We start from the raw sequence: 25,280 nt of genomic DNA, 5'->3' as shown, positions 1-25,280 counted from the left end.
ATCTTTATCATCATCATAATCATCATCCAGTCTTTTTTTTAATCATCCAATCCTAATAATCATCCACTGTTTACTTATAGACTCATCTGCCAGCCATTGAACTAAACATATTACATATACTATGTTATTGGATCTGTACAATAGCCTTACACAATGGATACTATTATCATTCCCATTTTACAGATGGAAACACAGATTAACTGAGCTTTCCTGGCAGAAAACTTGGGTGAGTGGTGCCAACGGTGGTCTCTCCTTTTTCTGAAAGGCTCAAGCAACAGGAACCAGCTAACCAAGGCTTCCATTTAGGATGAGATTAGTGACAGGTATTCCGTTTTAGAGGTAGGAAGAGTTTAGAGTCACAATGTCCTCCTCTGAGACAATGCCACCTTGCTCTTCCCTGAAGAGTTGCCAGGCTTCCAAAGGATAATAAAAACCCCAACTAATTGTGATCTGGCTTTGTCTTTAGAGTTTTTGTCAGTAGGAGGAATACACACTGTGGCAGATGCTATTGGTGCCTGCATCCCTTTGAATTCCCTTACAATTTTTGTGCGCGCCAGCCTAACTTGCAGCAGCCAGCAGCCCTGCCAGAAGGCACCTGCAGCCTGCTTAGAGGTTTCATATTTAAAAACTCTCTACAGAGAGGTGGGAGCTTGAGATTTGCTCTCACCTTCTTGCCCTTTAGAAATCTGATAGTTCTCTCTAACAGAATGATCCGAACACCCAGTCATAGACTCAACTTTGACTCATCTAGCTCAGTAGTTCTCAAAGTGGAGCCCCAGGACCAGCAACATCAGCACCGGTGGTCTGGGGACTTTCCAGGAATGCAACTCCTGGGCCCCCACCCCGGATGTGATGAATCCAAGACTTGAAGCTGAAATGCAGTAACCTGTTTTAATAAGCCCTCCACCTGAGTCTGATACATGCTGAGGTGTGAGAACCATTGGTCTAGTTGATTGTTTTGGAAAGCCTATGCACGTTTCTCCAATTTTTCTTGTCTTTAGTCTTTTGTGGCCCTAACTGGGTACTCACTGGATTCCTCTCCACGGTGGAAAAATTAGACGTGAGACCCCCGGGAGTGCAGAGGGGCAGCAAGGAGGGATGCGGGCAGCATGGAACAGTGCTAGCATGAATCATACGGCAAAAACATTATTAGCCAGTCTCCAAATCCCCTTCACTTTGCAGCCGGGAGAAGGTTTCTGCTGCTAACACATCTTTACATTTCTCTACCACATGCTAACCATAGTCCTAGATTCAGATGGGTGACAGTATCAACAGAAAATTTAAATTTATTTTTCCACCTGATGTCTTTTTTTTTCCCCTGGTTGCCTTATATTAATGGATTTTCCACTCATGGTCATAAAATGCATTTTCATCTTTAAATAAATTTATGTAAGCTAAAAAGGCCATAAATGGTAAATAAATAAAAATGAGACTGCTACACAAATATAACAAAATCATGACAGGGTGGTGTGTGAATGATTGAACTAGATTGGGACAAGTTGGCTTACATAATTTGTAACTGTCAGAAAGAGGGGGCAGCGCTTGGCACTCAAAAACCTAAGGTGGTTTAAAAACATTAAGGGGTACTATCGGTCACGAATGTCACAAAGATGCTGTGACTCAGAGAAGAAGAAGAGCTATCATTTGCTCAGTGCTTGTGAAATACCAGGCAATGCCCCCGGGGCTTTACACAATTTATATCATCCTTGTAACAATCCTAAAAAGCAGCAACTATCGTTATCCCCATTTTACAGAGTGAAAAACTGAGGCTCAGCAAATTTGGATAACTTGCCAAAGGTCAAATAGCCAGGAAGAGACAGAGATGCCAAGCCCAGCTCTAACCAGCATGCAGATGCCTCCAAAACCTCCATAAACAGGAAGCTTCTTGGGATCTGTAACCAGCAAAATCAAAAGGGCCTCCTTTGAGATAAGCCGAAGATGTCATCTTGCTCTTCCCCCTACAGCAGCCTGACTCCACAAGGATAGTAAAAGTCCAACCTTACTGTCGATTTGTCTTTTTCTTTTTTCTAAGATTTTATTTGAGAGAGAGAGGAGAGCAGGAACAGGGGCAGCAAAAGGTGGGGGAGGGGCAGAAGCAGACTCCCCATTGAGGAGGGAGCCTGATGCAGGGGCTTGATGTAGGGGCTTGATCTCTGGACCCTGGGCTCATGACCTGAGTGTAGGTAGACGCTCAACTGACTGAGCTACCCAGGCATCTCTGTCTTTTTCATTTCTAAAGCTCCCAGACTCTCAGACCTACAGGGAAGGTCCCAGCCCCCAGGGAGGTCATGGGTATTGCATCCAAACCCTAACAGGAAGCTCTGCTGAATGTACAACCAGCCTCTCATTCTGCAAATACTTAATTGCACCTACTGGGCTCCAGGTCCTGGGGACACACAGGCAAGGGACAGGGCAGACAAAGCCGCTATCTTTATGGGGAGGGATAAAACACACCTAAACAAAGATCAGATCATTGCAGGTGTGGCAAGATGGAGGGAAAAAATCATAAGGGAAACAGGATGGAGAGTAGGAGAGTGAGAAGGGAAGGGCTTCCAGCCAGTCAAAAGTTTGGGGACAGGAACGAGCTTGGTGGATTCAGGGGTCAGAGGGTAAAGGGTGAATAAAGACACAAGGGAGGGGAGAAGGCACAGACAGGGCCCCGGCATCCCTGGCAAGGAGCCTGTATTTGATCTTGCACACCCTAAGAAGCCACTGGAGGCTTGTGACAACTGTGACAGGTCAGACTGATGTTTGGGAAGCCCTGAGTTGGGGAATCTGCTGATGTCAAACTGAGAAGGAACCAAGAAGTTTCTGCACTCATTCTTGTTTGAAATGGCTTGATTCCACCCTGGAAGCTTCCAGAAAGAAATGTTTCCTTTCTGCCTCTCCCGCCTACGAGTCTTCCCAAACAAGCCCAGCTGGAATGGTGACGTGCAGATGTGAGGAAGCCTGTTCGCTCTCGTGGGCAGCATTCTCAAGCAGGGACAGGCAATTTCACACAACCTCTGGACCATGCCCAAACCAGGTCGGGGCAGGTGTGGCCTCTCCTATGACCTCGGTCATCTCCTGCCTCCCCCTGGCATTTTCCTCTCTACTGTCCCTTGTTGCTTGTATTTTGCACTTACGGAAAAGCCTTCCTTCATCTCTGGCCAAAGGGTGGGAGATGGAACGCTTGTCCTTCCAGCCAGCACTTCAAAGGGCAGCACTGGGGACAGGGGCACAGCCACTGCTCACGGAGAAAAGCCCAGAGAACTGGCTTTCACACTAAGACACTTAACCCTTTGCACAGAGGCGCATCCGTCAAGAACTAGCGCCCGCGTGTCCAGGATCTGCTAATTGAGTTGGCAGGATTAGCCCAGGGCTGAAATTACACAGACCCTGGAGGGGAGGGGAAGAGGGATGGAGAGGAGGCTTTCACACGATGCAGACACACCATGCCCCACTTACGAAGAATCGTTTTTCCAGCAGAAAACACACAGGATTCCACTCCAATTACACTTTTTCTTTCACCGCTCGCACCACACACTGCGAAGATCGACCACCTGCTTCCCCATCAGATCCCCCAGGCTCACCTTCCAAGGTTCTGATTCGGTCTGTGCTGGGAATGTGGGTTCTCAGCAAGCACATGCCAGCACTCCAGAAGTGCTGCATGAGGAGGACACCTTCTACTTCCCAAATGAGAGATATCTAGAAGCCCAGATTTGCTGGAATCCAGCACCTCTCCTCCCAAAAGGAAAATGGGGTCAGGAGAGTATGGAGAAGGAATCTGGGTTCAAAGCCTGACACTACCCCTTCCTGGCTGTGACAATTTGGGGAAGTTGCTGATCTGCTCCGAGCTACAGTTTCTTTATCTGTAGAATGTGGACAATCATAGTATCTATAGTTATAGAGAAATGTAGTATCTGCAGTTGCAGAGAACCCTAATGATACGACATGAGCAGGGTGCTGAGGACAATTACTTGAAGTAGCAAGTTTATCAGGGTAGGTTGTTACTGTTCCAAGTTTGTGCAATAGCTTTCCTCTCAGCCCCTGAGATCCTTCCTCTTGCTGAAATGTGGGCTGGCTACAATGCCTAGAGCTTTGAAACACCCATGGGTGGGAGCTAGTTGGGGACAATCCCAGTCCCCTCTCCCTTGGCTGGGACAACTCAGAGGTGTGTAGACATGGGATTGGACCCCAGCAGCCTAGAGCCCTTACCTCCCCTACGAGGTACTCAGTACTGGCTGTTCTCTATTCCCTGCCTTGCTTCCCTGCTCCCCTGCTGGTGTGACCTGGATCACCTCTCAAACAAACCATTCACCCTCAAATCTTTGTTTTGAGGTCTTTAGAAAGAAGGGAGTCCAATCAGGACACCATGATGGTTAAAAGAGGTTCAAAATCCAATGTGGCCTGTCCCAAGCTCTCACACCAAGCCCAAGCCCTCTGCTCCTTGTCCCTCGTGTGTCCACAGCACTTGGTCCTCAATGAATTTGGTTTTCCAGATGCTCCGTTCCATGCAGAGGAAAGAGAGGGGTTGGGGAGGACACAGCGGACTTCCCAGGACAAAGCTCCCCATCAAATGTGGCCAAGAGGAGCACCGTGAATTAACATGGTGGCTCTGAACAATGCCAGGCACCAGGGCAAGGTCAGATGTGGTTCTAGAAATGGTGAGAAGCTTGGGCTTCTGAGTCAAGCTAACCTAAGCCTGAATCCCAGTTCTCTTCTTCCCACACCAAGGGGACATCCATCTGCCTCTCTAAGCAACATGTTCCTCATCTCCAAAACTGTGATGAGGATCTAACAAGAAAATGCCCAAGTAGGGTCCATTCAGACAGCAAACAGGTCAACATTTGTGCAGGCAGGGCTAAAACCCACTTGAGCGGACAGAGAATGCACGCAAACCTCATGTAGCCTGGAACCTTGGAAAGGACATACTTAAAAACTTTTCATCAAAGGGGGTTAAATTTTTTTTTTTAACTTTCAAAGCTAAGAGGATAAGCTTCAGTTATTGAGAAAAGTTGCTTACATGGACTATCTCGTTCCCCAAAGGAGCTGCTAGCTAAATGAGACATCCTCTCCATCTGAAAATTAAATAAATGAATTCATCTTGAGGGCATGATCTGGGTCTTCTTCATTTTTGTAAATCCTGTTCCTACGCCCACCCCCCTTCAGTGCCTGGCCTGGTGGCTGGTGTGTAAAAATGCTGAATAAACACTACGGACAAGGAGGGACAGAAAAGGAAGGAAGGGCAGAAGGGAAAGCCATCCCACACCACTGGTGTATGGGAGCAAATAGTCTCTATCTAAAGGCTTCTTGAAATGATTCCTATTTCTTACAAATGGCATCTCTTGAAGTTTGTGAAATGCAGGAGTGTTCCTGTCTGCATTCCCTTCTCACGACCCCCAGCGTGAGAGCAGGACAGGTGTTGGGCCAGAAGCACAGCAAACTTGCATGGACCTTGCCCGGGAACTGTGGGAGGACACATGGCACCTTCCTAAGCAGCTCTGCTGTCTCCCTAATGGATCTGTCATGACCCCCAGTAGCCCCATGGGGCAGATGTGAGCCCAGAGCCTGGTATGGCACAAGGATCAGAACACTAGTCTTCCCCGAAGAGAGGTAGGCATGATTTTTGCTGGTGAACACAGTCCCGCCCATTTCAAGTGGTTCATTGAGCTACTGTGATCAATTTACAAGAAGCTGGCTCCAAGCAGCCCAACTCTCTAAGCCCACACCAGCTTGCTTTGCAACCCATCTGAGCAGGGCATAGCCTTTCCACTCCGGGTGCACATGGTGTGTTTTGAAACCCTGGTTCCCAACATCTGATTGAGAAAATGTTAAAGAAACACCACCTTTGGGCCAGGTGCTCTTATATAACCTGTTTGTTCTGAACAGCAATGCCATGAAGGGTGGATACCATCACACCCATTTCAAAGTCAAGAAGACTGAGGCTTGGTAAGTGGCCCAATCATATAGACAGTAAAGGGCAGAATGAGGGTCACTCATTCACTCATTCATTTACACACCCCAAAACAGGATTGCCTTCCTCCTCTGTGCCAGGTGCTGTGTGAGGTCCTGGGTGTGTGTAATAACAGGGCAGGAATTCTTTCTTTAATCATCTCCCTTGCAAACGTCTAGCATGGAGTCCACCTTCCAGGTATGTGAACCTATCTCTTTCTATTTCAAGCATGAACATCTCTCCACTCATCCCACTGCCTCAGAGTTGCCTCCTAGAAAGGATCCCCTACTAGGTTACTGGGGCCTTGGGTTGGCAAGAACCACTTTCCCTGTGGAGGTTCCTTTGGAGATCTACTCCACCAACAAATATTTACTAAGCACTTTCTGTGTGCCAAGTACCATGTTAGCCCTGGAGGTACAAAGAGTGAACAACACAGACACAGCTCTACCCTCATCTAGTTTAAAGTCCAGTCAGAGAGACAGGCAGGATTTGGAGGCCAACACTACGTGGTTATATTATACAGAGCGATGGTGAAGGGCAGGGTGTGGCACTTCAGACCTGTGGGAAGTCCAGGAGGGCTTCCTGCAAGAAGTGGTGACTGAGATGAGCCCGAAAGATAAACAGGAGCTAGCTAATGTGTGCAAGAGAGAGCTGGGCAGGAGCAAAAAAAGCATTTCAAAGCTGTATTGATTGGTAGGCATGTGGCCTGCCACAGGGGTCAACAGTTCAATGAAGCTGTAGAGCTCTGGGTGTGAGGAGAGAGGTAGTGAGACGGGCAAAGGGACAGCTGAGCAAGAGACAGTGCGGTGTATCATCGCGAGCCTGGATTTACCCTGAGAGCAAGGGGGAAGCAAGGGAGGATTTTAAACAAGGAGGCGAAGGCTAGATTAGAATTTTGGAAAGCACCCCCCCCACCGCAGTAAATGTCTACAATTAAAAGGCATCCCTCATTCATTATCTGACTTCCTGCCTCTGCTTTCTTTTTCCCAAGTCACTGCATTAAGTACTCCTCAAGGCTTCTGCAAAATCACTAAACCAAATCATTGCCCCCTTTCCAATGGGACTTGTTTCATTGAATATCCCAACTGAGCAGTTTCGTCTCATCTTGGTTTCCCTGTGGTCTCTCCTTTGAGCCAAGGCTTCTAGAAATGCCCCCATATGCTGTCAGTGGAGGATATCAAATATCAAACGTTTCTTTCCCTCCCTGCTGACAACTCAGTGAGGCTGAGCTCTTTGGCCCATGTCTGGGTTCAAGAGAAAAAAACAACCCAACAACACAAACAGGGTCCGTGGGGAGTGTTTACATATAACATATGATTTGTATGTGTTAACATATGGTTATATGTTAATAAGCTCCAGCAAAATAATGAGCAATGATTAGGAAAACTCGGCACTTCTCTCCATAAGGGGATATACTGCAGGACAGCTGTGCATTTCTTAGCTGGAGATGTCCCCCTTGTACCCCCTAAGAGAGGACAGAGTGACCACAGAGTCTTCTTGGCTCCCAGGGCCTGGAGGCACTCAGCAAAACACAAATACCAGTTTGCCCTCTCTCAATTCAAGAAATTGGGCCAGGGTAGTAGGCTGGGGGAAGGAGGAGGGAAAGATGACTGCTCTGGTCCAGAGGCAGGTTGAGATCAGATCCTCATCTTCCATTCCGCCTGTTTAATTCAACGAGAAGCGGAGTGAGGGCTAGCATTTGTTGCTGGTGGACTGTGTAGCTGGTCCTTTACCCATGTAAAGTGGTTAAGAGTCTCAGATCTTGAATCAGAGAGACCAGTTGTTTGATGAGCAGATCTACCCACTGGGAGATGTGGGATTTACTCCTGAAGGCCTCTATTTCCTCATCTGTAAAATGGGGGCGAACAGACCCTACCTTCCACAGTTGTTGCAAGGATTATATGAGATCAAGCATGAAAGGTGTTTGGCAAAATGTCCAGCAACACTCACATAAGGTACCACATATTCCCATTATGATTGTTGCCAAAACAGAAATGTTTCTATTAATGGAAAAGTAGTTCAGGCTTTAAGCTGGTGATCCCTGAAATGCATGCTCATAATTATATCCTGCCAATATCCTGTGTGTTATACAAATTCCTGAAGCTTCCAGGAGCTTTGCAGCAGCTGCAACACCAGTGCTGATCATCTCTCCAGGTTTTCCTGGGTTGGGAAAATTAGTGCACCCACTGGCTCAAACCAACCATGGCTTACTTCTCACCTCTAGCTAGCTCATCACCTGTGGCTGGAGTCACTGTACAAAACCAGGAAATTTTCAGATAAAACACTGCATTTTGATGCAGAAACACAGGTGAGGAGAATATATATAGGGCAAGAAAGGAACCAAGAAGCACAGAAAATCCAAAGGAAAAGATCCAACAATAGAGCAAAGCTGGACAAAAGAGTGCAAGGCTCACTCAAATGAAAATTGTTAAAGTGACAGCTTACATAAAAAGACCTAAATCCTGGGGGATACCCGAGTGGCTCTGCGGTTTAGCGCCACCTTCGACCCTGAGCGTGATCCTGGAGTCCCGGGATCAAATCCTGCATCAGGCCCTCTGCATGGAGCCTGCTTCTCCCTTCTGCCTATGTCTCTGCCTCTCTCTCTCTCTCTCTCTGTCTCATGAATGGATAAATAAAATCTTAAAAAAACCCAAAAAGACCTAAGTGCAAGCATGTCCAGTGGCCTAGCTACTGAAGGTAGGAGACAGGATGTGTATAAATGGCATGCAAGCACTGGGATAAACTGGAAAATTTGTGCTGGTTAACTCAGTTTTCCAAGCTCATTCTTTACATTTCCAAGTAAATAATTATGGGCCTCACTCCTACAGAAGTGGAGTATGAAACATTCCTACGTGCATAGATCTGACCCCGACCAACATGGGTCACCTGGGACGTGGGACTTTCAGTGCTAAACACCGGAAAGTCTCAGGCAAACTGAGATGTTTGATCACTCTGTTGAATATTTTAGTAATGGCACCCTAACGCTGGCACTCTAGAACTGAATAATGTATACCACAGTCCCACTGGTTGGCAACGACTGATCTGTTATATAAACCAGCCGTTCTCTACCAAGGGCAACCATGTGCCCCCTGGGAAGATCTGGCAATGTCTGGAGGCAGTTTTGGTTGTCACAACTGGGGATGGAGTGTGTGTCTGTGTGCATGTGTTTTGAGGGTGCTCCTGGCATCTGGGGTCCTGCAATGCCCAGGACGGCCACCTAGACAAAGAATTATCTGGCCCCAAATTTCAATAGTGCTAAAGTCAAGAAACCCTGGTATAAATGCTTAAACATGTCTCCCAAGAAGCTAGATGATTCAGAAAATCCCAAAAGATGAATGGGGAACAAGCATTACAGAAAAGGAGGGAATGTGCTAAATTTTCCAGAACTTCAACCTCATTTCAACCCATGGAGGTGATTTAGCAAGTAGGTTTCTCTTCCTACTTTGCAGGATATCGGTTTCTACAGTAAATAAATGCTGAACAACTTATTTAAAGATTCTGATTTGAGGGAATCCCTGAGCCATTAATATGACTGATGCACTCATATGTCTTAATACATCAAATGAATGGTTCAGCCTCATTTTGCTTCAGAGAGGTTTGGAAACTTCCCCAGAATCACACAGCTGGGAAGTGGCAAAGCCAGGCAGGACCTGAACTCAGCTCTCTCTGGCCCCAGGGTCCGGATCCTGCTATTGTTTTAGCATAAAGCAACAGAGCTGAGTTCCCCAGAAGCAGATCCTGAGATGTATGTTCTAGTGAGTGATATATGGAGGGAGTTCTCCAAGAGAACTCCATTGTGCAGGGAGCAGGATAGGAAATGGAGAAGCTAAGCAAAGATGTGGCTTCAGGTGATGAGTCTCAGTCTGATCCCTCCAAGGCTCTGGACTGTGAACTGCACCACTGAGGGCATCTGCCCTGAGCAAGCAATCTGGCCTTCTGTACTCCTGCCCCAGTTAGTGCCTGACTCTGAGCTAGTGGGGGAGGAGAGGGGGAGGCTTCCTCCAGGCACGTAGGGGCAAGGCAGCTGCAATCACCCAAGGGCAAACCTCCAGGGGAGGTCTCAGGTACAAGCTGTTGGCAGCGGCGCCCACAGCAACTGGTAAATGAGGTCACTTGGGAATATAAGCAGGACATCAAGACATATATGGATGGGGGAAGGCTGTGCTCTGTGGCCACTAACTTCATCATCCTGTCTTCAAAGTGGAGGAGTAAGTCCTCCTCCCTGGTCTTAGAGAAAAATGAGTCTTAGCATCTGCAAGGCATTCTGACACCCAAACCCTTCCCATCTCAGGCTGTAAGAGCAAGTGACCTGAAGAACATCAAGACTCCTGGCTTCTGCCTCCCACTCTACTGCCAGGAGAAAAGGCCACCCTGACCAACACTGTCCTCCCCAAGGCCTTATCCTTGGCAAGCGACTCCCTCCAGCAAGATAACAGCTCCAGAGTCCAAGAATGGGGCTGGATGGGAGTGAGTGGTCCCTACCCAAGCCTGGAGCCACAAGTCAGAGCGGCAGGGCTTGGTACTGTGGCTGCAAAGCAGAACTGGTATTCTCCGGATCCCAGGCCCTGCCTGGTACCAGCAACAGCAAAATATCCTCAAGTCCCTCTAAGTCCTGACCCAAGCTTTGCCCATGCCCTGTCTTCACCCAGAACATCCTTTCCTCTGCTCCACTGAGCTAATTCCCACTCCTCCCCCAAGACTTCAGAGGCCTCCGGGACAGCCTCCTCTGATGTGCATCTCTCCCAGCCAGAGGCAGCCTGGGCACCTCCCCCTATGGTAATAATTACTTACCTGGTTCATCTCTCCTTCCAGATGCATGCTCCTTACTTATGCTTCAGTGCAAATCCGAATGCTCTGGGAGGTTTCTTAAAAATGCGAGTTTCTAGGCCCTATCCCCAGTGACTGGGCCAGGAAGTCTTGGGAGGGGCTCAGACAGGACAAGTTTAAGCTTTACATCACTGGCAGTGACTTTGAGTATTTGGAGGACAGCAACTGTGACTCTCACCCTCACACCCCAAGAGGTAGCACAGAACCTCCCCCAGGGCAGACACTCAGCCAGGGGGATGCTGACCTGACCAGAACCACAGCACACTCTAAAAAGAGAGTGGGTGGAGGGGGATGCATGAGAGACCAACAATTCAGATGCTTCCCCACTGGCAGTTTTGAAAGACATTCCGTCCCTTCCACACTCAGTCCCTGCAGTTTAAAAAAGGAGGGGGGGACTTTGGTTCAAACTCTTGTTTCCTAGAGCATAAGCCACCCGAATTTACCACCGTGCAACTTTCCTGCAAGAAATGCAGATAGGGGGCAGCCCGGGTGGCTCAGAGGTTTAGTGCTGCCTTCAGCCCAGGGCGTGATCCTGGAGACCCGGGATTGAGTCCCGCGTCAGGCTCCCTGTGTGGAGTCTGCTTCTCCCTCTGCCTGTGTCTCTGCCTCTCTCTCTCATGAATGAATGAATAAATAAAATCTTAAAATAGGAGTGGACAGGTTTCCAGGGACCCAAACCTCAGCTTTGCAGAAACCTGTGGAAAGACCCCAAGAAGGAGGAAAGATGCAGATAACACATGCTTAAGAGCTGGGAAATCCATCAGCATCCTCCTGCAGCTGAATCCACAGTCATCAGACAATACGTGGATTGTGCTGACATCCGACCACTTAGAACGAAACTCCATTCCGCGCTCATGAACCTATTAGATGAAAAGTCCTCAATTTAGATAACTGCAAATTGCTTTCTGAGCATAATTTCCTATTAGTTCGCTAATCTCTCTATTCAGAACGCCAACAAGACAGCTGATGATAATTCCGGAGGAAGTGGCCATTAAGACGAAGCAGGAGGAAAGGGGGCTAGACGTTTGTGAGTATCCCGGCTTCCTGGGGGGGGTACCCCAAAATTAATCCATAAAGTTAGTAACAATATTAGCTTTCGTGTATGATGTCCTCATAATGTGCCAGGTACTGGGCTGAGAATTTTACCTTATTTTACCTCACTTAGGGTTTTTTTATTTGTTTGTATGTGGTTTTGGTTTTGGTTTTTTGCTTTTTAACAATCTAGTGGAGTAGATATTTTTTTCTCTTTTGACAGAAGAAGAAATGGTGTTCAGAAGTGGTCACACAGCTGTTAGTGGCAGAGTCAGGATTCAAATGCAGGTGTGTGTGTGTGTGTGTGTGTGTGTGTGTGTGTCTGACCTACAATTCTGGGTTCCAATCATGCCTTATCTTTTTGATTTATCACACAAATATTTACTAGATGAATGTACTGGAGAGATAATGATGAACAAGACTCATGTTTACAGAAGGAGGCCAAGAGATGTAATAATATAAAAGCCTAAAAAATAGTTAGCAAAGATTGACTACTCTATAAAAAACCAAAGCCAAAACCAAACAAAAAATCTAAAAATAAAAACCAATAAAAAACAAACAAACAAAAAAACCAACAAAAATCCAAAAAACAAACCACACATGCTGAAATGTCAGGCTGGAAAATAAAGTTTGATTTTATCAAATTACTACTTTTATGTAGAGCAGTGGTTCTCAAAATGTGATCCCACGACCAGTAGCATCAGCGTCACCAGGTAACTTACCAGCCAACAAATTCTGGGCTCCACCCCAAACCTGCTGCATGAGGGACTCCAGGGCAGGCCCAGGAATCTGTGTGTTAACAAACCTTCCAGGGGATTCTGATGCATATTCGAGTTTGAGACCCCTGATCTAGAGAAAGAAAATCAGCTCTAAAGGGGAATTTGGAGATCACTCAGAGAAATAAATGCTCCTCAAACCTTACTGTGTACAAAAATCACCAGGACAATCTTAAAATGCAGATTCTGATACAGCAGGTGTGGGCAGGGTCTGAGAGTCTACATTTCTAACCAGCTCCCAAGTGAAGCTGATGCTGCTGGTTCAGGGGACCACACGTGGAGTCCATGGGTTCAAGCCAATCCTTTTCACCCAGGGAGTTTCTGGAATTAACAGAACCAGCAATGCTCTAGGTTAAAAAAAAAAAAAAAGCCATTGCCTTTAGGGCAGAATCAAATTCAAACTCATGCCTCTGGGATGCTTTGGGACGACAGGAAATGACCTGTGTCACAGACCACTACTTTTCCTAAGTTCCCATTCAAGCATGAGAACTTCCCTGAGCCCTTTAATTAAAATCCTAGCCCTTCCCCTGGCCCTTCCTCTCTCCCTTCCCTGCTTTGTTCTTTTGCTTAGCACTTAGCATCCTCTGAACAGATGATCTATTTCACTGGTTGGTTTCCTGTCGCTCCCCTCCCCTGGCCTGTGAGTTCCATGAGGGCAGGGGCTTTGTGTGGGTTAGTCGCTGTGATTTTGCTTCTGCCCAGAACAGTGCCTGGCACAGAGTCGGTGCTCAACAGACAGCCGAGTAAATGAACAAACTGTTCTGCCCATTTTTTTCTGAAAAGCTGCCTCCGCACTCTTGGTACTACCTCTCTGCAATGTTACTGTCACGGCTCTTCATGCAAGTGCTTCGGTTCCACCGAAATTCATTCTCTCTCTGTGTGTCTTCCCCTAAGCTCCTTGCCAATGGCCTCTGTGTGTTACCTATTTCTGTCCCCCACCCACCTGCCAGCCCATTAGTATGTCCAAAATCTTGCCAATGTTTGAAGACACACATAAAAGACAGTTCAGGGCCACCTGGTGGCTCAGTCGGTTAAGCGTCTGCCTTTGGCTCAGGTCACAACCCTGCAGTCCTGGGATCGAGCCCTACATCTGGGCTCCCTGCTCAGTGGAGACTCTGCTTCTCCCTCTGCCTCTGCCCCTCCCCATGCTTGTGCTCCCTCTCTCTCTTGCTCTCTCTCTCAAGTAAATAAATAAAATCCTTAAAAAAGTAAAAGGCATAATTCATGTAAAAAATGCAGGATCTGGTTCATGGAAGAGTGAATCCACACTTCAGCTGGTGATAGCAGTAAAGCACGCTAATTATGTCCTGGAGAAAACTCTAAGCTTGGTTGTAGCTACAAAAGCACAAAATTGTAGTCACACGAGTGTCAAAAAACCGGAAGCATGCCGGACCTTCAGAGCAATACAGACTCCGCTTTCACTGTTCTGGCAGCTTCTCTACCAGCTGAGCAAACTGGTGAGATCAACAGTGCAATCCAACCATGGCTTGAATTCTGCTTTTTACACACCAGGAGCCATTTCTGCACCAGATGGAGTGAGGAAGAATGTTCTTCAGCAGAACATTGTCATCTGGGGCAAGAACATATCACCGGCTCCTTCCAACGGTCCTGTGGAGGATGCCAGCATCACACCCACTTTGCAGATCAGAAAACTGAGTGCCGAGATGACTGAGAAGTCACTGGCTCAAGCTCATACAGAGAATGCAGCAGTGGAGCTGGGCCTCACACTCGATTCTGGCTGCTTCCGAAGCCTGCGCTTCTAGCCCTGGTCCCCATCCCTTCCCCAGCCTCCTCCCCCAACCCCTGGCAGGGTCTGAGTCTTTGTTCATTACTTCTAGAACAGAGAGCAGGAGCAAAGGCCGCCTCATGAGTTCTGCCTCTAGGGCTGAAAATTAAAACGGCTCAGAAGGTGTTCAGCCTCACTGACTCCTGGCTGTGTCCCTGTCACCTAATTACCTGACTTCAAAGCCTCCACTCGGCAGGTGTGAGGATGTGAGAGCTGCAGCTTCTCAGAACACTGTGTGACTACACGTGGACGAGGCAGGCCCCCAGAGCCGCTGGTGGGGGGGGGGGGCTATCAGACAGCCCTCAAGGTGGACTGGAGGACCTGGCCTCGTGCCTCTCCGAGTCAGAAAGACCAGGGGTCACCATGCTGAGGGCTCACCTGAGAGCCAGGGTCAGTGGGAGTCCAAGGTGGGGATGCCGGTCTCCAAACAGTAATGCTTGGTCGTTTTTCCCCACCTCCTCTTCTGCCTGGGAACCTATGGCTCTTTAGGGTTGGAGCTAATGAATCCTCCGCGACTCCAGGAGGGAAGGGAGCTCAGTCTCCTCCATGCCTCAGGTGAGACACCCAGGCTGGGGGTGGGGGGAGTGGGCCACCGCCACCGCTGCTGTTCCCCCTCCATCAAGGGGCAGGGACGTGGGGAGGCTGGAAGGAGCCCAAACAGGAGTTTGCCAGCCTAGGCTGGACAAGGAAAGAATAATTCCTACATTCTTTTAAACTAAATGGCTCCTATAAAGCAGACAGAGGCATTTCCATTTGTCACCCTTAGAAACAGTTAAATGTTATTGACAATCTTATAGGATTTGGACTAGAGAGATATTTCACACATGTTTATGGAAGGAGAGAGAGAGGCCAGGCAGAAAGGCATTCGAGACCTCCGACAGAGGCCAGAACTCTGTGCCTGGCACCGTGCTGTGTCCTGGAGTACTGATTTACTGGGTGCTTACTACCACATCCACCAGGGATGATGATAATTCCTTTCGTGCAGATAAAACAAAAAATGCAGAACAGAAATGTGAGGTGACTTGCCCTAGGTCACAGCCAGAAAGGAACAGAGCCAGAAAGGAACCCATTTTACTCTGACTCCAGAGCCCACGTTGGACATCACAATTTTCTCTCCTACCGCCCTGCCTTTTGCCAGCCATGACCTGGCACAGGGGGTGGAAGTGGGGGAGGTTTGTGTGGTCGAGACTTCTAAACCAGAACTGGAGGCCAACATGCCGCTAGGGAAGGGAGAGGAGTTAGGGGTCAGGGCTGTGACCTCAGGCAGGTGGCTGATCCTTGCCGAGACTCAGCTCTCACATCTGTAAGATGGGGAGAATCAAATACCCCCTCAGAGGGGAAACAACTTCACAAACTCTAGCTCAGGAATTGGCAAACTATAGCTGAGGAGCCAAAGCCAGCCTGCAGGATATTTTTGCAAATAAGATGCTTTTGGAATAAAGAAATTTGTCACACCCATTTGTTTATATATTGTCTTTGGTTGCTTTATGGTCACTTGGCAGAGTTGAGTAGTTGTAACAGAGATCCTCAGCTCCACAAAGCCTAAAGTATTCACTATCTTGGTCAATTAGACAAAAAGTGTGCCAACCCCTAATCTTAGATGCTAGGAACATCCACTGGGCGTCAGCAGACAGTGTTATTTCCAGCACCTTCCATCAGCTCTGGTTCTTATTCAGAATTATTCTCCTTGACCCCATGGCCAAGGGTAGAGGTTCACTCAAGACACAGTTCTGAAAAATGGAGCAAGTGATCCTCCTAAAAGCCAAGACACCAAACTCCGGTAAACTATTTCAAAGCCCAGCATGGCTCTCGCTGACACCAGGTACTGTGAAAACATGCTTCCAGGTACAGCCACTTACTTGCAATTTTTACACTTGAGGCCAAAAAGCATTCCTTTCCCACAGACTGTGCATGTCTGAGACATCCAGTACTTGGTGGAAAACCTGTGGAAAAGAGATAGAAAACATTCAAGGGCAAGGTGGTGGTGACCGAGCTGCTCTCTGGAAGGATGAGCTGCTTAAAGGGTAAGCACACAGGCCCTGGATTCTAGTCATGCTGCTTCTGAGATGGGTGACTTCATCAATTTGTTTAGACCACTCGAGCCTCAGTCTCCCTATCTGTAAAGTGAAGATGATAGCCAACCTCACAGGTTGCTGGGAGGACCAATGGGCCAGGAATGTCAAGAGCCTCACACAGTGCCTGGTGCATACTCAGCACTCACCCAGTGGGGTTGTGACTATATTGTTACCTGGACACTTGTGACAGTCCTTCATTAGTTCAGCAAGTCTTGCCTGGTGGCTGGCTATAGGCCAAGTTCAGTTCTGGGACAGAGTGATGGATGGAGCTAGAATGTCCTCAGAGAACCAGAAGCAAGGTGGAGCCTCTCAAGAGTCCGGGAGACCCATTGCCCCTCACTGCCCAGCACATCACCTGGGGAGCTTTGACAAGGGCCTCCCCCAGAAGATCTCAGGCTGCAAACCTGAGAAGCAGAGTCCTGAAAGTGAAAGCCCTTGCTGATCGTGAGCTCATCCTCCTCTGCCACCAGCACCACTTGCTGCAAACATAAGGCAGTTCGGAGGCCTCCGATACACAGCGAGGAACCAGGCACCCACAGGAACAGAGGTGCCTTAGATTAACTTCCCGGGGATCCTGCAGCTGCTGGGGTGCTTTCTTCCCCCAAGAGATACCAGGCGGCAGCAGGGCCAGGCCACAGAAAAGTATTGAAGGTTGCCGGGTCAGAGCTAATTTTCATTTTCAATTTTTGCCACCTTCAGCTGGAGTTGTATCTAATCTCGACTGCCTCCGAGTGTCAAAATGAAAATCAGAAGTGATTATGTAAGTTGGTGCTTGAGAATTTCGAGGGCAAGTTTGCATCCCTGTGCTCAACTTGCTTGATTTGGGTCAGTCACCCTCCAAGTGGAATGAGCTGCAGCCAAACCTGCATACCGAAGCCAAATAGCAATATTCAGAACAGAGACTCTTGTGGCTAAGGAAACCCCCTCCAGTCCTGGACTGGGGGGTGGTCCAGCCTTTTTCTGCCCCTTCCACGGGACCAGCGAGTTTGGCAGGGTCTACCTTGTGGGATTTGGCAGCCCTTAGGAATGAACAGAATAGACTTGTGTTCACCCCCCAGCCAGCAGCGTGGGGATGGAGGGCAGGCAGCGTGAGCCTCGTAGTGCAGCGTTCTCTTTCCTTTCCAGTCCTCTCTTAACTCTGGGATCAGCGTTCTCTCCTTCTGAGCTCTGGCTGAGGGGGACTCTGAGGACAACGGATGGATTTTAATTTCTTTACCAAGACTGGGTGAGTCTAGGTTTCCCCCTCCTGGCATGGAGCCCCGGGAAGAAACAGGGTGAGACTAAAGAGTAACAGGACATTCCAAGTCCCGGCTCCTCTAAGGAGACATTCCTGATGCCCAAGATCATCATCCTTCCCCTGGGAATCAGTGTTTGAATCTGAGGTGACACCAGATCTAACAGTAGGTTGCTAGAGCTGGGGGACGAGGCTGAGCCAGAAGGCAAGGGGGGGGGCTGCAAGGCGGGGGGGGGGGGGGGGCAGTTTCAATCCAGGGGTGGAGCCGAGCCAGGGGTGTGGGCCAACCTGGAGGCGGAGCAGATCAGGGTTGAGGCCAATCTAAGGGTGGAGCCGAGTTAGGGGTGTGGCCAACCCGGGGGAGGAGCTGAACCAGGGGTGTGGCCAAACCCGAGGTGGGATGGATTCAAGTAGAGAACTGAGGGAGGGCAGTGGGGAAGCCGACAGAAAAGGCCCTTCTTTGTGATGCCTTTCTCCCTGCATCTGCCTGCATCTGCCTGCATCTGCCTGCATCTCCCTGCATCTGCCTGCATCTGCCTGCATCTCCCTGCTGACCATCGAGGCGTCTATCACATGTTTCTCACTGCTTCCTCCACTGGTTCTTCATTTGAGTCCTAACAACTATCCTGTCAACATGTTTCTTCCAAACACTGTTGACGAGGTGCAATTCCGGGAGAGTGTGCTCATTCGGGCCTCGCCCCCCAGCCCCCCACCCTGTGGCGATGTGTCTGCCCCTGATACTGTCCCCGGCCTTGCAGCCCCGATCCCACGGACTGTCATGGGCTGTTAGCCGCCTAACCCTCCACCGGACCGCAAGCTCCCCAAGGGCCCAGGCCCTATGTCTTGTGCTGTGCTGCTGCCCAGGCACAGAAATTCTCCGCGAATACTAGCACAAAGAATCCATGAATGAGTAAACAGCCCGGTCCACTAGTTCCCAGAGGCCTCAGTACAAAGAAAACTCTGAGCAGCAGTGTCCAAAGAACACAGAGGACTGAGGTCAGTTAGACTGTAGGCCTGTCACTTAAATCATGCAGGGCCTCAGTTTCCCTATCACCTGGACATGACCACACCTGTGCTACTTACCCCACTAAGTTTGTGAGGAGACTGTGAAGATAATGACATAAAATGTAGAAAGTTAAATCTGGAAAGTTAAAGAACTTCTTATAAGGGATGTCTAGTAGATACAAGTCTTCTTCCAGAAAGGACAGGTGTACCCCAGGTGAGATTATTTCCACAGACCCATCAGGGCTGGAGCTCTGGGCTGACCTACGTTCAGCAGAGAGCGAGCGTCTCTGAGTTCAGTATGCAATCTTGCTTTCTAAGTAGGGAGGCCCAAAATTAGGATGTAAAGCGTTTGTCTTGACAATGATACCATTTACTGAATGATTATTTTGTGCCCTTTGCTTAGCACATTATGTATATTATCGCATTTGATCCTCATGACACCCCATATGTAGGCAGAATTATCTGATGAGAATACTGAACCTCAGAGAGGTTAAGTAACTTCCTCAAGGTTGCAACACTTTGCTAGCTGGGACTGGAAGACAAGACAGACTCCAAAGCCCTGGTTTTTAACCATTATGTGCTGATTTTATAAGGGCCAGGTTAATAAGATGCCTTGATGAGGTTTCAGTTGGCAGAGTAGAGAGGGGCATGGTGACACAGGAGCTAGAGCAAAATATCTGCCCAGCCTTTGCCCACTCTGGCAGCCAGAGATGCCAGCCTTCACTGTGCTGGAGGTGGGCACCAGCGCCCGCAGGCACCCAGCCTACCTGTGCTTGATGGAGTTGCCGAGGTCTCTGCGAGGGATCTGCGGGGACCAGCGCGGCACGGACAGTGTGTCTGCAGGGACAGAAGAGAGGAGAAGAGCCGATTACACAGAGGGTCAGAGGATGGGGCAGGCTCCAGCCAAGCCCCCTGGAAGGAAGAGGGAGGCTCACCAGCGTCAGTGACCACTACCATCACTTGCTAAACCAAAGCTAAATGGAACATTGGTTTAACATGTGTTCCTTGGACTCAAGCAAGTTCCCCTGGGCAGGGCAGCCAGGGAGTGCCTTGAAAGAAGCCAGCTGTGGAAGGCATAAAAATGAGCATTGTTTCCATTTATGGAGTGCTTAATGTGTGCCTGGCATGTGGTAAGTGACTCACATGCTTTAGCTCATTACATCCTCCAAAAAACCCAAAGAAAGGGTTTGTTAGCATCCCCACCCTCCAGACAATGAAACTGAGGCTTGGAGAGAGGAAGTCATTGCTGCAAGGTCATACACTTTGGAGGCTGCCGAGCAGCTGTGAATCTAGATTTGAGAGCCCCTTGAGCATATGCCCTTGTGTACAAAGTTCTAACGAGGTAGACTCCAAACACCAATCATGCACGGACCACTTTCCCAGTTTTGTCGTGTCCCGTACAGTCCATAAAATTATTTACTTCCTATTTTTAGTTAACTTTGTTTAAATACATTTATTTTAAAAGCACACTCTATATAGAAATCTGATATCACTCTCTGTATATTGTCAGTAACTATGTCCAACTATGTACCATCTAAACTCATTAAAATAAGTGGATGGAGGAGTGGGTGGCTCAGTTGGTCAAGATTCTTGATTTGTCCAATTCTTGATTTTGGCTTAGGTCATGATCTCAGAGTTGTGAGATCGAGCCCTGAGTCGGGCTCCATGCCAGATGTGGAGCCTGCATAAGTTTCTCTCTCCCCTCTTCTTCTGCTCCTCCCCCCACTTCTCTCTAAAAAAAATAATAAAGAAGTGGATGGATTGAGGAGTGAAAGGAAGGGTGGGTGGATAGATGGATGAGTAGATGGATTGGTAAGTGAGTGGATAGAGGGATGGGTGGATGAATGTTTAGATAGGTGGGTGGATGGTCAGATGAGTGGGTAGATGGACAGATGGGTAGGTGGGTGGTTGGATGAATGAATGGATGGATGGGTGGATGAATGGATGCATGGATTGGTAGGTGGATGGATGGATGAATATTTCGATAATTGGGTGGACAAGTGATTGGATAGGTAGGTGGAAAGACAGATGAATAGGTAGATGGATGGGTGTGTAGGTGGTTGGATGGAAAGGTAGGTGGGTGGAAGGATGGATGGATGGATGGGTGAATTGGTGGGTGGGTAGATGTATGTATCTATAGATAGATAGATAGATAGGCTGATGGATGAATGGGAATGAGGAAGAAATAAAAAAATCACACAGATTTCATTCAGACTGGATGCCTGGCTCCGTCTGGTCTTTCCTTTTATGCCTGAGGCTAAATCCCAGAGACTTCTGCTATCACTCCACCTCTGACTGAGTTCTGGGACTTCTTCCGCAGATGTTGAGCACTAGCCCCCACCTTCATTCCACCAGCCGGCCGCCCTCACATCCCTCCTCTCAGACCTCAAAGGCCCTGGGGAGGTGTGAAACAACAGCAGAAATGAAGCTGTGCTGTGTGTGAAATCTCCACCAGCGAGGGAGAGAGGAAGCGAGTGGCTGATCCACACACCAGCTCTCCTTTCTTAGGCCAGGTAGATGGAGCCAGCTCCCTGTTTTTGGGGCTACAAATACCTACATCATTTTTCACAGCCATTGTTATGGAGTGGTGTGTTCACCGGGAGCTGGGGATGTCAGGGAACATTTGACCCCCAACCCATTCACTCCTCTCTTCTGTCTAATGACGCTGTCGACAGCCACCTGAGAGCTGTTTCCAGAAACTCCAATTCTGCCCTTGTAAAGCTGGGACCCTTTCTGGGAGAGCTAGTGATTTTCCAAGCCCAAAGGGCAGAGTAAAGCCACGAGAGAGACAGCGTGATATATCAATCAGCATCATAGCCAGTGGAATTTCCTTTAGTATAACTAAAAGGAAGTCCAAGCCATTTTGCCACTTTTTCCAGTTTCTGAGGGAAACAAGAAAGAAAGAAAAAAAAAAAAACCAATTTCAAAAAAAGAGTCTTCTTTCCATTCCTATCTCATTTGGGGACTTAAGTCTGATTTGGGAAGACGGATGCTACTTGCTAATTCCTTAAAATGCTTTCTCCAGCGCTGGGGCAGGTGCAGATGGGACAGCTGGGCTGAAGAGAAAGTGTTAGTTAGCTCAGATACACAGCCTCGTCACGGGGAATCTACAAAACTAGGAGTGCCGAATGGGCTTCATCTCATGGGACATTCGTAGTAGCTGTCTAGAAAAGTGTGTTGACAATGATTCTGAGACCCAATAGAAAAGAACACCAAGATTGATTAGCAATGTCTGCCACGGGTGAAGAATAAAGCGGTACCAACAAGTGTGCATAAATGGGCCCCTTCTGCAAGGACTGGGACCTCATCCTCATCTTTGCATCACCAGAAGCAAAGTACTTCCTATATGTTTGCTGAGCCCAAGCGTATTATGATAGAAGCACTGAGTTAATTGATCGCTCAATATGTGTTAGGCATTATGCTGCACAGTTTAGAGCTGGAAACTATGCCTCTCGCAGTGTTCTCATTATTCCCTACACAGGAAGACATGGGCACTCAGAGAAATGCAGTGACACGCTACGGGTCACACAGCTAGGCAGCCACAGAACCTCGAGGGGTAATTCTTCAATTGCTCCTAAGTCCAGTGTTTTCAACCAAGGTGACTTTTGGCCCCCAGGAGACATTGGGCAATATCTGGAGATAATTCTGGTTGTCACAGTGGAGTGGGGAAGTGCTGCTGGCACCCAGCAGGCAGAGGCCAGGGATGCAGCTCAACATCCTACTATGCGCAGGCTGGCCCCTACATCAAAGAGTTAACCAGCCCCAAATGTCAAAAGTGCCAAGGTTGAGAATCCCTCCTCCCTACCCCCCACCCCAAGAAGCCAAGACAGTATTTCTGAGGCTCAAGTCCACAAAGAACAAATCCTCTTTTATTATAAGCACATCTCACTTTTAGATTCATATCCCGGTTATGCTGTTATTCTCAATTACAGCCCCTTCTCGAGAAGTAGAAGTAATTAAGTTGAGTCGTTTGGTGTCATTTCCCGGTATCTGGTTGGAGGGGTGAATTCCGTCAATTACACAGCACAGCTACAGCATCATTAGTCTCAAGCAATAATAACCGGCACACGGCTTTGGACGTGGGTGTGCAGATCTGAACTTAGAGATCCTCTCTTCACTTCCTTCGTGTGGATGTCATTAAACTTGCCAACTCAAGCCTTAAAGCAAAGGAAAACTGTTTAAAGGGAATGGTGGGGGGGAGATCTATGAAAATCCAGGCCTTATCATAACAGAGAAGGCAAACAGCATTTACAGCAATTAAACTGATACAGAAACTTCTGTTTAACAATCAAAGCGCCTATTAAGATGTCTCCATAGCTGAACAAAAGCTTCTTTTCTACTCTAATTTTCTGATAACAAGTCATGCAGACACGGAGGCAGAATTGTGTGCGTCCCTGGTGCCTTCAGTCCCAGGGGTAGAATAATAGAAATCTGTTCTCAGATGTTTTCATTTCCAGTGCTCCACAGAGAGGGAGTGCTGGAGGGAGGGAGGGTTCTTTTCTCCTTCTGCAGTTCCCTGTCTATGCCTTCTCAGCAGCTCTCTCTCATACAGAAAGGGGCCTCAGTCTTCGAAACCCCCTCAAGAGGCCAGACGGATAGACAGACGCCTTGACACAAGGAACCAACATTAATAAAGCATGTGCATTACATAGAGCTTTGAAATGAGAAGCTTGGGCTCTGACCTGGTGGGAAGAAGCTCAGGCTAACAGAAGAGCCAGATGTGCGAAAAATATCTAGAAACATTTAACACAGAGACACCAGGTAAAAACGGGATGATAAAGCCAAGGAAGAGGAGGGGCAAAAGTAAGAGAGGAAAAAATGCTGAAGACAAAGAAGAACAGGAGAAATAAGGAAAAAAAAATAGATATGCTTTTTGTTGAGCACTATGGTGTGCCAAGGACTATTGCCAAATAAACCCTTTACGTACATTACCTCATGTAATCCATCCACTGCATGTGATGCATGGAACATAGCAGCTGCTATGATTATTACCCCATCACCCCAACAAATAAATCAGGAAGTTACACCATTTGCCCAAAGTTACACAGCAAATAAAGGCCAGCAGTGGGGTTTTTAATTCAGGTCACGGAATTTAGGTTTGATAAGTGACGGCTACTTTTTTCCCCATTTCACAGATGGGAACACTGAGGCTTAGAAGCAATACTCAATCATCCATAGCTAGTGATGGAGTTGGGACTGGAACCACAGAAAGGAAGAACGAACTGGATGCTTCTAGTCGAGACTGCTTTCCAGATACATAGAGCTCAACCCATCCTCGGAGGAACAAAGGAAATGCTGAACATTGACCCTTTTAAGCTCAGGGAAGGGCTGCAGAGGCCTGGCAGGTGGTGTAGTAGGATGCTGTTCATTTCACCCCTGCAGTTAGCCAACAATATTTTGATGAGTAGAATAATGCCCACACCCCTCCCCAGGATGTCCTAATCCCTGGAACCTCTAGGTAAGTCACCTAACAGGCAGAAGAGATTTTGCAGATGTGATTAAATTAAGGATTATCCAGATGGGCCCAAAGTAAGCATGAGTCCTCATGTATGAAAGGGGGAGTGGCAGGAGGGTCTGTGTTCAGGAAGGCAACATGACAGTTGCTGGCTGTGAGGATGGAGAGAGCTAAGAACCAAGGGAGCTAGAAAAAGGCAAGAGAATGATTTTCCCCTGGAGCTTCCAGAAGGAAGCAGTCCTGCCGACACATCTTGACTTCAGCCCCGTGAGACGAATTTTGGATGTCTAATCTGCAAAACTAAGGTAATACATTGGTGTTGTTCCAAGCCATCAGGTTTGTGGTCATTTGTTATGGCAGCCATAGGAAACCAATACAGCACCTTTGTTGTGCAGGTGACAGTTTTAGGAGGTAGGTGTATGGTGAACAGGATAATTAAATTTTCTGAGCCTAGAGCCTAGTGAGGGAGTCAGATAGTGAGTAAACAAAAGCCCAAGGTAATTTCAAGTGATACATTTCATAAGAGAAATAAAACAGTACGGACTTTGGCATTTGTTTTAGGGTGATGGGAACCCCGAAGTAGGTCTGGGTGGCTCAGTCAGTTAAGCATCTGCCTTAGGCTCAGGTCATGAACCCAGGGTCCTGGAATGGAGCCCCACACTGGGCTCCCTGCTCAGTGGGGAGCCTGCGTCTTCTTCTCCTTCTGTCACTTCCCCTGCTTGTGCTCTCTCGCTGGCTCTCAAATAAATAAACAAAATCTTAAACAAAACAAAACAAATCAGAGGCCTGATGCTGGGGGTAGAGGTGTGTGTTTGGGGGGTGGGGGTGGTCTCACTCATTGAAGAGCTCCCTCTGGTGGCCAAGGGGAGAATAGCCCGTCAAGCTGTGGTTGAGCACCCCCATTCCCCCCACCAAACCCTCCTCCCCATCCTCCAACTCCCCATCCACAGTGGTCCAAAGCATCAGCCCTGACCCTTACAAGGCCATTCTCTTCCCAGCCCAGGGCTTTCCCACTTGAGCTGTCATGATGCTAGCTGCAGGCCGCAATAAAAAATCCACACCCCAGAGTCATCAGTCGGCTGCCTGGCAAGCAGGGGAGCAATGAGCTCGGTTTTATTTATCGGTATGACTCCCAAGCGGGGATATGCCTCTGGA

The 25,280-nt window shown here is 48.1% G+C and overlaps 1 protein-coding gene across 1 annotated transcript in view; it reads right to left on the bottom strand.

Moving 5' to 3' along the window:
* KSR2 (kinase suppressor of ras 2) overlaps nt 1-25,280 on the bottom strand; it is a 400,554-nt gene that overhangs the window by 81,163 nt on the left and 294,111 nt on the right. Inside the window, exons 6-7 of the mRNA XM_041729093.1 lie at nt 19,438-19,507; nt 16,216-16,299 (exon numbers count right to left, since the gene is read on the bottom strand). Coding sequence (XP_041585027.1) covers nt 16,216-16,299; nt 19,438-19,507 — 154 coding nt within the window. The remainder of the gene's footprint in view (nt 1-16,215; nt 16,300-19,437; nt 19,508-25,280) is intronic.

The sequence above is a fragment of the Vulpes lagopus genome, chromosome 14 (genome assembly GCF_018345385.1).
Source record: "Vulpes lagopus strain Blue_001 chromosome 14, ASM1834538v1, whole genome shotgun sequence".
Classification (NCBI taxonomy): Eukaryota; Metazoa; Chordata; class Mammalia; order Carnivora; family Canidae; genus Vulpes; species Vulpes lagopus.
Note: the sequence above shows the minus strand (reverse complement) of the source record. Positions and strands in the feature narration are given on the sequence as shown.